Consider the following 13486-nt stretch of genomic DNA (forward strand, 5'->3'; position numbering starts at 1 on the left):
TGGGCCCTGGTCCGGGAAGATCCCACATGCTGTGGAGCAACTAAGCCCGTGTGCCACAACTACTGAGCCCGCATTCTAGAGCCCGTGAGCCACAACTACTGAGCCCACACGCCTAGAGCCCGTGCTCTGCAACGAGAAGCCACCGCAGTGAGAAGCACGCGCACCACAACAAGGAGTCTCCCCCACTCGCTGCAACCAGAGAAAGCCCGCGCGCAGCAACAAAGGCCCAACGCAGCCAAAAAAAAAAAGAATATAATGTAGAATGTGGATCCATTGCTTTTTATCAATTGCTTATATAAGGCTGAAAATATATGCACACCTTTACATGCTCATATGTATACACAAGCATCTGGAGGACATGCACCAAACTACTCTGGGAAGTGAGACTGTAGTCAACTTCCTCTTTGTATTTTTCACATTTCTGGTGTTAGTTTTGCAACTACAAAGATAATAAAGGTATTTGACCCCTTCCTTAATCCCACACCTCCTTCTCATTATAGCTCTGTCTCTATTCTTCCCTTCAAGGTCAAACTTCATGAAAGAGATATTTACTAAATTCCTTATCTCCCATTTGGTCCTAAACCCACTGCAGTCCAGGTTTTGACCTCGGCACTCAACTGAAGTTATCCACAAGAAGGGGACTAAGACCATCTTTACAGCCAAATTCAACGAACATTTTCCTGTCCTCATTTTATTTGACCTCCCAACATCGTCTAACATATTTATAGATAACTGGTCCTTTCTTCTTAGCATGTCTTCTTCCCTTACCTCTGTTATTCTTCTTCTCAGCACCTCTCACTGATTTCTCTGCCTCTGCTGGCCCTTAAATTTCAACGTTCTCAGAGGTTCTATCCCAGTCTCTTCCCACTCCACACATTCTCCGTGAGTAATCTCACCTACTCCCATGGCTTTGATTACCATTTCGCCAACCTTTATCTGAATCCAGATCTCACTCCTAAATTCCACAATCACAAGGTAAGAGGTCTACATCTAACTTCACTGTGCTACAAATACTTCAAATTCAAACTGCTTAAAAGTGAATCCACAACCTTTCCCCCACAAACCAGCTTTTATCATATGTTCTTTATCTTAAGGAATACCAAGTATCCAATCCAGAAACCTTGACTTCATCCTCAATTCCTCCTAATTTACTTAATTAATCCCTGCTTCTAGTTTTTTTCCACGTAACTTCTTTTCTTCCCTGCAGCCAGAGTGACTTATTCTAAAATGCAAATATCATTGTGTCACTCCCCTGTTTAAAAATCACTCAGTGGGGACCTCCCTGGTGGCACAGTGGTTAAGAATCTGCCTGCCAATGCAGGGGACACAGATTCGAGACCTGGTCCAGGAAGATCCCACATGCCGCAGAGCACCTAAGCCCGAGCGCCACAACTACTGAACCTGCGCTCTAGAGCCCACGAGCCACAACTACTGAGCCCGCACGCCACAACTACTGTAGCCCGTGCACCTAGAGCCCGTGCTCCGCAACAAGAGAAGCCACCGCAGTGAGAAGCCCGCGCACCGCAACGAAGAGTAGCTCCCGCTTGCCGCAACTAGAGGAAAGCCTGCGCACAGCAAAATAAAAAAATTTAAACTGGCCCTGGAGGATCCAGCTAAGTCAAAAATAAAAAAAAATTATAAAAAAAAAAAAAAAGAAAAATCACTCAATGGCTCCCTATCCCTTTTTTAAAAAAAAATAATTTATTTATTTTTGGCTGCATTGGGTCTTCGTTGCCGTGCACGAGCTTTCTCTAGTTGCGGAGAGCGGGAGCTACTCTTCGTTGTGGTGCGTGGGCTTCTCACTGTGGTGGCTTCTCTTGTTGCGGAGCACGGGCTCTAGGCGCGCGGGCTCAGTAGTTGTGGCGCACGGGCTCTAGAGCACAGGTTCAGTAGTTGCTCCGCAGCATGTGGGATCTTCCCAGACCAGGGATCAAACCCGTGTCCCCTGCACTGACAGGCAGATTCTTAACCGCTGTGCCACCAGGGAAGTCCCTCCCTAGCCTTTTTAGAACAGGCTCAAACCCCATGACAGGACATCCAAGGCCCCAACTTACCTCTCCAAATCTGTCTCTTGACAACATCTTCATTTTTGTAACCTGGGCTATATGAGTTTCTTAGAACTTGCCATGCTCCCTTTTGCCTCGAAATCTTGATAGTTTCTCTGCCTAAAGTATCTTTCTCTGCCTTAAGCAATTTCCCTGCTTTTCCATCCCCACCCCCACCACTCCAGCACACACACACATACACATACACACACACACACACACACACACACACACACGCTTCCCCTTTTTAATTCTTCAGGTCTATCTGTCTCCAGGTTTTCCTGGATCCTCCAGGGCCAGTTTAAGTATCCTTCTAAAGCACTTTAGGTTTATACATCATAATCCCTTATTATATCACAACAGTTTATTTTTCACTAATTTGCAAGCTCTTTTGAGAGCAGAGATTCTGTCTTTTTTAATTTAATAAGCACATATATTGCACTTACAAAGTACCAGGCACTTTTCTACATGCTTTATAAATAATTACTCTTTCATTCCTCATAACAACCCTATGAGGTAGGTCATAGGGAAGTATTATTATTATTTATAGACAAATTGAGGCATGGCATAGAGAAGCTAAGTAACTTGCCCAAGATCACATAGCCAGTAAGTGGTAGAGCTGGAATTCAAACCCAGGTAATCTGGTTTCAGAATCCGTTATCTTAACCTCTATGCTATCTTATTAACTAATGTATCAAGTGAAGTACCTAGTAAATAGAACGTATTCAATAAATATTTCTTCAATAATTAGAATTATTCCTTAACACCTGTACTTGGGACACTTATGGAGACTAGAAAAGGATGTCAGGAGGGGCTAAAAATCCCTAAAGAAAAGGATGTCAGGAGGGGCTAAAAATCCCTGTCACGAGGGGCTAAAAGATTAGCTGGGACCTCATATCTCACCCTTTCAAACTGCTAAACAGATCCTCGGTGACCTTGTGCACTTGTAGCACATCCTCCCGTATGAGGGTGATGTACAGGGAACCCTGCAGACACAGCTTCCACAGCTTCTGGCACTGGCTATTGGAGTTGAGGCACCCGTGACAAAGAAGAAACCCAACTGTGGGTGGGTAAAACAGTGCAGAGGAAGACTTTTAGAATTTGATCTCCATATAACATGCTATGTCTGTTCCCACCTCATCCCACAAAACTTACTGACAATCCAGCGCTCCATCACTTCCACAGACAGGTACTCACAGGCCATCTATGAGAAGAGAGGCAGAGACGGTCTAGCAGTTATTTAACTTGGTCCACGCTAAAGACTAAGGCAGTCGAGACAAGGGCAGTCAAGCTAGAGTTTGAGTATCAAAAGCAACTTTTATTTTAGCAGACTGGATAAGGGCACGTTGATAAGCCAATATCTGGGAAAGCTGCCAATAATGGAGGTGAGGCACTAGAAGTGGAGTGAGGAGACAAGAATATAGTTGAGAAAAGAAAAAGGAACTTGGACTGGAAGTGAGGACAAACAAATGGTTTGACATAACTTCTCTTCAACAATTCAGGAAAGTAATACTCAAAATCTCATGATTTCCGTCTCCCTTGGATTCTTTTACCATGTAAAGTATACGTCACTTGTTTGGTGCTTCTCATACTCTTGTACCGTCAGTTGTATTTTTATGAATACATGGCGTATCTTCCTACTAGATTATAAATTCTTTGAAGCAAGGACCTTGGGCCGATAGTGGTTGAATAAAAACATTTGTTAATTAATTGACATCTATGCTCAAGTTCCTGCTGGGCTGAATAGGTGCTTAATGACTCAGTTTCATCCATTCATTCATTCTATGAACATTTATTAAATTCCTTCTGTGGGCAGGCACACACTAATCCTGGTCCAAAGAAAATCCCCAACCCAACTATGATTTTTTTAGCCACAAGAGGTGATCAACTCAGAAGCATATCCTAGAAGAGGGCTAAAGCACTCTTAGGGCTGATATTTCCTGAAAAGAAGCACCCTCTAAAGAGATGGCCTTGGAAAGAGAATGCTTCCACTCACAAGAGGAAAAGGGAACTCACTGTGTCTGAATTAGCAGGGTTAATCATGGCTGCAGGGGTGCTGATGAGACTTAGAAGCTGGGCACTACGCCACTGCTCAGCCCCCTGGTTCCTTCGGACAAACAGAAAGTGCAAAGAAAGCAGGGCTCCACTCACAGCCTGTGGAGAAAAACAAATGAATCTCCAATGTCAATGATGGGGACAACGTACTTCTGCCTGAGGAATTCTCCACTCTCTCAAGAAACTTGCCTTTGTGTGAGGCCCAAACTCCTCTGTCAGCTTCTTCAGAGGGTGGTCATACTCCAAGACCATCTGACCAAGACGGGCAAAACTGGGGTCACTGGAAGCATAGGAAAAAGGAGTTACAGCCCTCCCTTAAACATGATGTAAACTCTCATGTTTGCATATAGGATAACGATGTGTACATAGTCTGGTATTCTCCACCACCTCCGAAGATACTAAACTGTGAATTACATATACAGATAACCCACTCCAGGCCCAGGAATAACTAAGATAGAATCACATGATTTGGGGCTGGTCCATGAAAGTTTCTTCATTATAAGCACCTGAAATAAGGTTGGACACATGATAGGTATTCTATAAATTCATATTGATTAGTCACAAATCAAGTGATATGGCTGGACCCAAATCTGTATACAACCCAAAAGAATATATATACATTCAAAGCGAATGATAAGTCATGTGCCTAGGTATTCATGTAGGCACATGGGAATACACATCATACATAGAACAATGTTCCACGGTCCCCTCTGATCCCTCTGGTCTTTATTTTTTTCAGCCCTTAAATACTTTTATTTGCACTAATGGAAAGGCAAAGAATTGCAGATAATCCAAAATCCATTTATATTTGGCTCCAAATGTATTTTCAAACATTACTTACCTCTAATGGCTTTAACTTTACTAATATTATCCCTACCAATATTAAAAAGAATTTTCTTTGCCTTTTGCAATAACCTCAAAAGCAGAGTGGCAGCCAGCCCAGGATTAAAAACTCATTAGAGACAGGGCAATTGTTTTACTTTGCCTGGGTTATCATATAGACTATAGATTCTCACATGAGAAAGCATACCATCTATTTCTCTTGTATCCACCTTTACCTCATAGCACCATGTATGAGATTCTTCATCTTGTATATCTCAACTCACCTATGTCCATGCAGCATCTCATGGGCACAGTTGTACACGCCAATGAGTACCCGTCGATCCTCAATCCGTGACAGAAGTAAAATAACTGAGGTATAGGTAACTATCAAGTCCAGGTAACTCCGAGTGAAGTCAAAGTTGAGATTCTACAAGGAAAATACATAGGAACCCAAGAACAGCAAGGCCTATTAACCACTATTTCCCCAACCATTTCAGACAGTGCTTAACAGACTCTGGAAAGATCTATTTAGAAGGAGAAACTGACAAGACTGCAAATTCAGAAGGAGAAAATTTTAACAAAATTCAGGAGCTAAAAGTGAGCTCAAGATATAAGGAGGCCAGGAAATAAGGTAGCATTTAGAGGTTGGAGGAGGTAGAATAAGAAGATTTTTATATGAATTCTGGATTAAATAAATCACATTGCTGATCTGCTTAACATGTAAATACACTTTTTTTTTTTTTGTGGTACGCGGGCCTCTCACTGTTGTGGCCTCTCCCATTGCGGAGCACAGGCTCCGGACGCGCAGGCTCAGCGGCCATGGCTCACGGGCCCAGCCACTCCGCGGCACGTGGGATCTTCCCAGACCGGTGCACAAACCCGTGTCCCCTGCATCGGCAGGCGGACTCTCAACCACTGTGCCACCAGGGAAGCCCGTAAATACACTTTAACTTCAACATTTTTACAAAAGAATTATAGTCCTGGAATTAATAGCCATTCATTCATTATACAGTATATATTATATTATATATATTATATTATAGTCCTGGGGGAATAGCCATTCCTCCAGTCCCATCTCACCCCACAGTGTCCCAACAGAGACAATTTCCGTGGCTCTAGGATAGAAGAGAATTGCCAAGAATCTTACAATATCAAAATGGCACTGGCAGGCATCAATCGTGTTGAGAAGTTCATATACATGATCCTGGGGGTAGAATCGGAGATGAGAATGAATAGAGAATAAAGAGAAGATGACATGTACAACCAGAATTTGAGGGGAAGGTTCTCTCCCTTGGAGGTCCTAGAGAGCCACTGAATAACATAAGAGAGGGTTGCTGAGTAGAGGGAGTTCCTCCTCTGTAAGCTGTCCGTGGGCCCCTATCAGGCTACCCTACTGGATGCCCATGTCTCCACAGGCACAAGTCACTACTACATTATGCACACTTTCCCTGATGTTATCATCCCAGTGCCCTCTTCCTCCACAAAAAAAGGTTACAAGATGCAGACCATCTGATAGGCTGTTTCTAAACTACCAAAAATCAGACCCACTTTTATTGATGAATCCCAAAATCAGTCTGTTCTTTGATTCTGTCTCTTATTCTCAGAAGTTAATCATTAACAAATGGGAAAACTACCCAACTTTCTACATGTTTCTGTTTACTGATCACCTACTATGTACTAAGTACTTACTAGGTAAGTTGCATATACTTCATTTAACCTCATTTCAGTGTGAGAGGGATTCTTTTTCTTTTCATACATAATTTTACCTAAATAAATATGCAGTTTTACTGTGGACACTTCCCTCCCCGCAACATCAGCACCCACCCTCCATCCTGCCCAACCCTCAGGTAAACCTGGTATGTCCTTTCTTAATTTTCATCCTATTTATATAATCCTATTAGATAGGGAGAAAAAGAGAGAGAGGGGTCTTTTTGAAAATCATTTGTGTTAAAAATTTGAGATAATATTACACTGTTCTTATCATTTTACTTTTCTTATTCAACCTTACCTGCTAAAAGTCCTCAAGTCATCTGGTAGAGCACTAATGTACTTCTTATTAGTGGCTGTATAATAGCCCACGGTACGGCCAGTTCATTCAGCCTTTTTCCCACTGATGAGTGTTTGCTTTGTTCCAATTCCTGGCCCTATCCACTGCACATGGGTACTTTCATTTCTACAAAAGTGGAACTGCTAGATCAAAGGGTATATATATTTTTATTTTTAAAGTATGTTGCCAAAAGATTTGAACAGGCTCTTTACAATTAAAAATATAAAAATGACGAACAAGCACATGAAAAGACACCCAATAATATTAGTTATCAAGGAAATGCAAATTAAAATCACAAGAAGATACCACTACACACACCCATCAGAATGACTAAAATTCGGGAGTTCCCTGGTGGTCCAGAGGTTAGGACTTGGCACTTTCACTTCAGTGGCCCAGGTTCAATCCCTGTTCAGGGAACTAAGATCCCGAAAACTGTTTGGCATGGCCAAAAAACAAACAAAAAAAGAATGACTAAAAGCAAGTGTTGATGAGAATGTGGAGCAACTGGAACACTAATATATTGCTGATGGGAAGGGAAAATGGAACCACGACTTTGGAAAAAATGTTTGGCTGTTTCTTATAAAATTAAACATATACATACCATATGATTTAGCAATTCAACTTCTAGATTATTTACCCAAGTGAAATGAAAAATGATTTGTACTCAAATGTTTATGGCAACTTGTGCATAATGGCCAGAAACTGGACACAACCTAAAAGTCCATCAACAGGTAAGTGGATAAACAGATTGTATCCATACAATGAAATAGTGCTCAGCAAAAATAGGAAATGAATCATGAAACATAAACAAATCTTAAAAACATGCTGAGTGAAGGAAGCCAGACACAAAAGAAAGCATGCTATATAGATTCTAATTATATATATGAACCCCTGAAAAAGAAAAACCTAATCTGGAAAGCAGACCAGTGGTTGCCTGGGGCCAGGAGTCAGGGAGGTAGGGATGGACTGAGGAAAAAAAGGTGCAGGGAAGCTTTGGGTTGATGGTAATTTTCTGTACTTTGTGGCGGTTGTTACACAGGTGTATACATTTGCAAACTTATTAAATGTATGGGGAAAAATGTTTCCAAGTTACCTTCCCCAAAAGGCTGTATCTAAAGTAACATACGGGGAAACTGAGGCTAAGAGCAGTTAAGAAACTCCCCAAAGATCACAAAACTAGTAAGGCAAAGTATCAGAATTAGAACCTGGAGGCCATGATCTTCTGTCTACACTACATGATCTCAAGACCTCTGTCTAGGTCTATGCTGCCTCCTTTGCTGGGAGGGCCTGTCTACAACTCCCTCCTGCAACCCAATTCCCAAGGGATATAAGATATAACTGAAGTTTGCTTTCAGCCTCTCATACAACCAGTGTCACTATACTGTAAAGACAGAATCAGAAGGGAATGGATTTAACATCTGTTTGGCCTATTACTTTATTATATGCTAAACACTGTACTAGATGTTTTCAATGTGTTATCTCATTTAATTCTCACAAATACCCCATGTAGTAAATCTCATTTCCCCTTTTATAGATAAAGAAACTAGGAGTCAAAGAGTTTCTTGTCTAAAGCCATACAGTTTGTAAGTGATAAGGCTGAGATTTAAAACCAGCTCTGTCTGATTCAGAGCCTACCTACTTTACAATGCACAATACCTCTGTGTCTCTATTTCCCTTACTGCCCTGAATGAGGCATACTAGATTTCTTGGGCTCAGAACTTTACCACTGCAGCAACCAGAGGTATCCTAAAGTCTCCTTTGGACAAATTTTCTAGTAATAGACTTTTTATATGCTTCCAGCATTCTTCTACTACCTCCACCAGTGCCTACCTTCTTCCTAATCACTACTCTCAATTCCAAATGAATTAACCTCTGACCTGACCCTCCCTCAGACCTTACGGTCTTCCATGTCCCAACTTCTCTCTTCATTGCACGATCTAATGAACAGCCTGGATTAGCTCCCTAGAGAAAATACAGGACACCCAAAGCAGGGTCCCATACTCTTGTACCACCTGAAGAAATACTATAATACCATCACAAACTTAAATGGCTCAGATGACTAAAATTTGTGTTATTTCTTGAATACATAAATAATAGGTGTTCATTGCAGAAAAATTAGAAAATACAAACATAATTTCAATTTATTTTTAAAGCCACTCATAATCTCACTATGTAAAGAAGTTCCAGCCTTATTTATATGCATATTTATCTATGTAAATATACATTTTAGGGACATCTCCTGTCGTAAGCTACATTGTAATTTGCTTTTATACTAAAGAACATGTGAAGAGCATGTTTCCATGCCGATTAATATAAATATGTGTTATCCTTAACAGCTGTATAATATTCATTTATAGACATATACTCTGAACTTTTAACTAAGCCTCTATTTCTTGAATATATCATCATCAAGTTGTCACTATCATAAATAATGCAACAGAGTACATTCTTGTACATATACCTTTGCACTTCTGATTGTTTCCTTAGGACAAATTTCTAGAATTAGAATTGTTACATTTAAAAGTATATATTTTTAAGACTTTTGAAACACCATATCGATCTGCCCTTCAAAAACATTGTACTAAATAATTTTTCACAGTTTATGTTTACAAAAATAGTACATGCTCATTGTTTAAAACTCAATTTATCATCCATGTATTATGCTACCAAACACTGTTAACAATTAGACAAATCCAAACTGAGGGAAATTCTGAAAAATAACTAGTCTGGACACTTCAAAAAGGTCAGTGTCATGAAAGACAAAATAAGGCTGAGAACTATTCTAGATTAAAGACTAAAGAGACATGACAACTAAGAGACATGACATCATAAATTCAATGTATGATCCTTGAGACAACTAGAGGAATATGAATATGGGCTATATATTAACTATAACATTGTATCAATTTTACATTTCCTGAGTACGATAATTGTATTAAGGTTAGGTAAGAAAATATTCTTGCTCTTAGCAGATGTATGCTAAAGTGTTCAGGGAGGGAAATGTCACGATGCCTGCAACTAACTCAAATGGTTCAAGAAGAAAAAAAGGTAAACAAACATGGCAAAATACTAAAAATCAGGAGATCCAGGGGGAGAGTAGAACAATGTTCATTGTACCATTCTTGAAATGTTTCAGTAGATTTGTAATAAACTATTGGTTAAGAATACTTAAAATTTTAACTCAAATAATACAAAAATGTATAGTGTAATAAGTTAAAGCTAATCATAATAATCCACCCCCAAAGGCAGGTATTTTTAACAGTTTAATGTGAAATACTCCAAATCTTTCATATATATATATATATATATATATACACTAACACTATGTGTATATGAGCTTATGTATCTTTTAAAACAAAAATAAAATTGTATCATACACTATTCTGCAACTCACTTCCATTTAACAATACAACTTAGATATTCCTCCATATATCAATACATCTTATTTTTTCAAGAAATGGGAATAAGGAACATAAAAGAACGTCCAAACATTGGGGACCTGGGCTAGAGAGAGCTCACCCGAAATTCCATAACGTCCACAAATGACTGGTAGTAGTTGGTGAGGAATCTAATTATCTCAGATTTTTCCCGATGTACTGGTCCTAAATGTTGCTGAGAGAAACAAAATAAAAAACACAAATTAAGAAGACAATTGATCAAAGTAACCCAAGAAGAACAGGGGTTGTACCTAAAACATTCTTAAAGAGGGTTAAAATACACTGACAGAGGAAGCTGGAAAGTCTCTGAACTCGGAAGGTTTTTAAACAGAGAATATTCTCTGTCTAGGCAGGACGGTTGCATGCAATCCTGACTGGATATAGACTGTGAAATGAGAGGAAATTTCAAGGTCTCTTTCAGCTAAAGAGGTTTATTATTCATATCAAAGTCAAAAGAAGCTGAATGAGAAGATGCTATAGGTAAGATGGTAAGAAATCTAGGGCTAACATTTAATAAGGGAGAAGTAAGGGATATGACACTAGATGCATAACTCTAAGACAATAACCGAGAACACACTGAGGGGGAAATAGGAACAACAATAAAATATATGCAACTGCTTCATCGATAGAGCTGTCTTTCTTGGAAAGAACAAAGTGTTCTTGTGAATCTTACAATGGAGAAAGGGGCAATGCTTTGCTCCAGTTTACCCTAGGAGAATCCCATCTTATCTCAGAATTCTTAAGACTACAACAACCTGAAGCCCTGTGGTTGAGCTTAGGAAAACTAAAAGAAGGCTACTCCATCCCCTGCCAAGTTCAAAAAGAGGCAGTCAAAAGAGAGTTTGAACCATCCAAGCACAGAGTTATTTCAGAGAAAGGAGAGAAGAGGGACAGCATTCTCACCGTGCTGTTTCGGACATCTATGTTGGGAAATTTCTTGTTGATGTACTTGAGAGATGATTCCATGGACTTTTCCAGTAAGAAAGGGGGCTTGGATTTGGGGTCTGAACAAGTCTGCACAAATAAATAACACTATATTTCAACCCTTTCTCCCGCTCCTTGGAAACATACCTCTTCCTGCATCATGCATTCTCACACAATCTCTCTTAGGGAAAGGGAATCTGGGAATTAATTATAAAAGCATAAGAGTAGGTCAGGAACAAGTTCCAGGACATTAAGCTAACTATCAGAAGAGCTAAATAACCTCAGCATTTCGTCTTGCTGGGTAAAGCTTAACATCTGCTCGCCCGGCACAAAGAGGAAGCTCTCTCCTCACCCCTCAGCTGAAGCCGGAAGGAGTGAGAAAAGCAGCTGCTCAGGACTTAGACTCTGTGGGAGAATCAGTGTCACAATTATGTCCATTATATAAGCATCTTATCCCAAAGGGCATTTATAGGGGGCATGGAGACAGAGAAACTATGTCCCCAGTGATTTGTTTTATTATGAAATGCACCAAAGTCCCCTCCCCCCAAGTCCCCTATTTTCTCTTCCAGAAATTCCCCACTCCCACCCATCTTTATCTCTTAACTTCACTAGGCCCAGCCCCTAGCCCACCTCTTGCCACCAGCTTCTCCCAATTCCGAAGTTCCTATCCTAAACACACATATATATATAACCACAGCAACAACTGTCTCAGAGCCTAAGTCCCTCAGAAGGTACCTACTCTTTTTTTAATCCAAATAGCATACCTATTTTTTCCTTTTAGGGAAAGTACTTGCACGAAAAAGTTTTTGCCAGAGACCCAACTTTGGCTGTCTTCAGAGTGTGAGGGACCAGCACTAAACAATAAGACCCAGAATTCTAGACCCAGACTTTTATCCAGGAGACCCGGAACACAGTTATTTCCCATCCCATCTCTAACCTCAGCAGGAAGCAGACACCCTCGTTGGGGGTGAGAATCATACCAAGAAAGGCGGAAGCCCTGAAAAAAAGCCTCCGCTTCTGCCTCCCAGCACTGGCTGTCCTACATAATCCAAGTGACTGAAGGCCAGTTAAACTAGTGAGAAAGAGGAGCAAGCCTAACGGCTGGACCTGCCTCAGGGTTCCCTGCCTTACGACTGCTGGAATAGTTAGTACTAGTCCACTTGCCTATGCTTACCTTCTTGATGTTATACATTCGGATGAGAACCCCCTGACCTCGGTCATTCAGGATAGTGAGCTTCTCTGCTAACTTATGCTGGTAGGCAGAAGTCAAAGACATGATGGCCACGGAGAGAGAGGAGCATCCAGACAGCAATGCCTGATCTCCCCAAACACTTTCAGCTTGGGTGGTGACACCCTCTGGGCGGAGGCACCCAGCCTGGTTGGTGCGCTGGTCTTCCCGTTGCCTCTACAATTGGCTCATGGCTGAAAGCAGTCATTACACCTCACAGGCCTCCAAATCTTCTGTGCTTCCTCTTGCACACTCAGCAGGGGAGACTTCCTCTTTCTAGCTGTGCAGCATTTTTGGTAAGACTGTAAAATGTGTGGAAGTGGGGGAGAGGGGCAGGCTTTCAAGGCTCTTCACAGTCTGCCACCAGCCTTTTTGGCCTTACCCTTCCACTAGTGCCCTATATAAAGCTCCACACCAGACAAAAAGTATCAACCACCCCAGGCCCATCCACCTTTATACTTTCCCTCTTTTATATCCCCATCAAGAATGCCTATGTTATTCTCTCCTGAACCTTAAGCCTATTCACATTTTAGGAATTTAGATTAAATTCCAACTCCTCCAAACTACCGCATTCATTGTCAAACATTATATAACACTGTATTCCTTGTTATATTTTTAAGTATATGTCTTATCTTCCCAACTACATCATAAGCTCCTTAATGAGAGGAATTGTATCTAACACTTCTTTATATCCTTCTAGCACAATGATTCTCAAAGTGTGGTCACATTAGCATCACCTGGAAACTTACCAGACATGCAAATTCTCAGGTCCCACTCCAAACCTACTGAATCCAAAACTCTGGGGTAGTATCCAGCACTCTGTTTTAACAAGCCCTCCAGGTTAAATTCAATGCTCTCCCAGGTTTGAGAACCACCACTTAAGTACAATGATTCTTAAAGGTGCTTAAGAAACTGAGATCAATCCCTG

General features: G+C 40.8%; 1 protein-coding gene across 4 annotated transcripts in view; it reads right to left on the reverse strand.

Moving 5' to 3' along the window:
* Positions 1 to 12673, reverse strand: part of NCKAP1L (NCK associated protein 1 like) — a 44239-nt gene extending 31566 nt beyond the window's left edge. For 3 of the 4 annotated variants that reach the window (XR_004351619.1, XM_032644137.1, XM_032644139.1), the window contains exons 1-10: positions 12505 to 12673; positions 11310 to 11420; positions 10489 to 10581; positions 6070 to 6126; positions 5207 to 5349; positions 4290 to 4380; positions 4062 to 4199; positions 3374 to 3438; positions 3201 to 3250; positions 2949 to 3105 (exon numbers count right to left, since the gene is read on the reverse strand). Coding sequence is in view for 3 of the 4 variants with exons in the window: in XM_032644137.1 (XP_032500028.1) it covers positions 2949 to 3105; positions 3201 to 3250; positions 3374 to 3438; positions 4062 to 4199; positions 4290 to 4380; positions 5207 to 5349; positions 6070 to 6126; positions 10489 to 10581; positions 11310 to 11420; positions 12505 to 12606 (1007 nt within the window). In the remaining variant the exon portion in view is untranslated. The remainder of the gene's footprint in view (positions 1 to 2948; positions 3106 to 3200; positions 3251 to 3373; positions 3439 to 4061; positions 4200 to 4289; positions 4381 to 5206; positions 5350 to 6069; positions 6127 to 10488; positions 10582 to 11309; positions 11421 to 12504) is intronic. The other variant, XM_032644138.1, reaches the window with a different exon arrangement.
* Between the last annotated feature and the right edge of the window lie 813 nt (positions 12674 to 13486).

The sequence above is a fragment of the Phocoena sinus genome, chromosome 10 (genome assembly GCF_008692025.1).
Source record: "Phocoena sinus isolate mPhoSin1 chromosome 10, mPhoSin1.pri, whole genome shotgun sequence".
NCBI lineage: Eukaryota > Metazoa > Chordata > Mammalia > Artiodactyla > Phocoenidae > Phocoena > Phocoena sinus.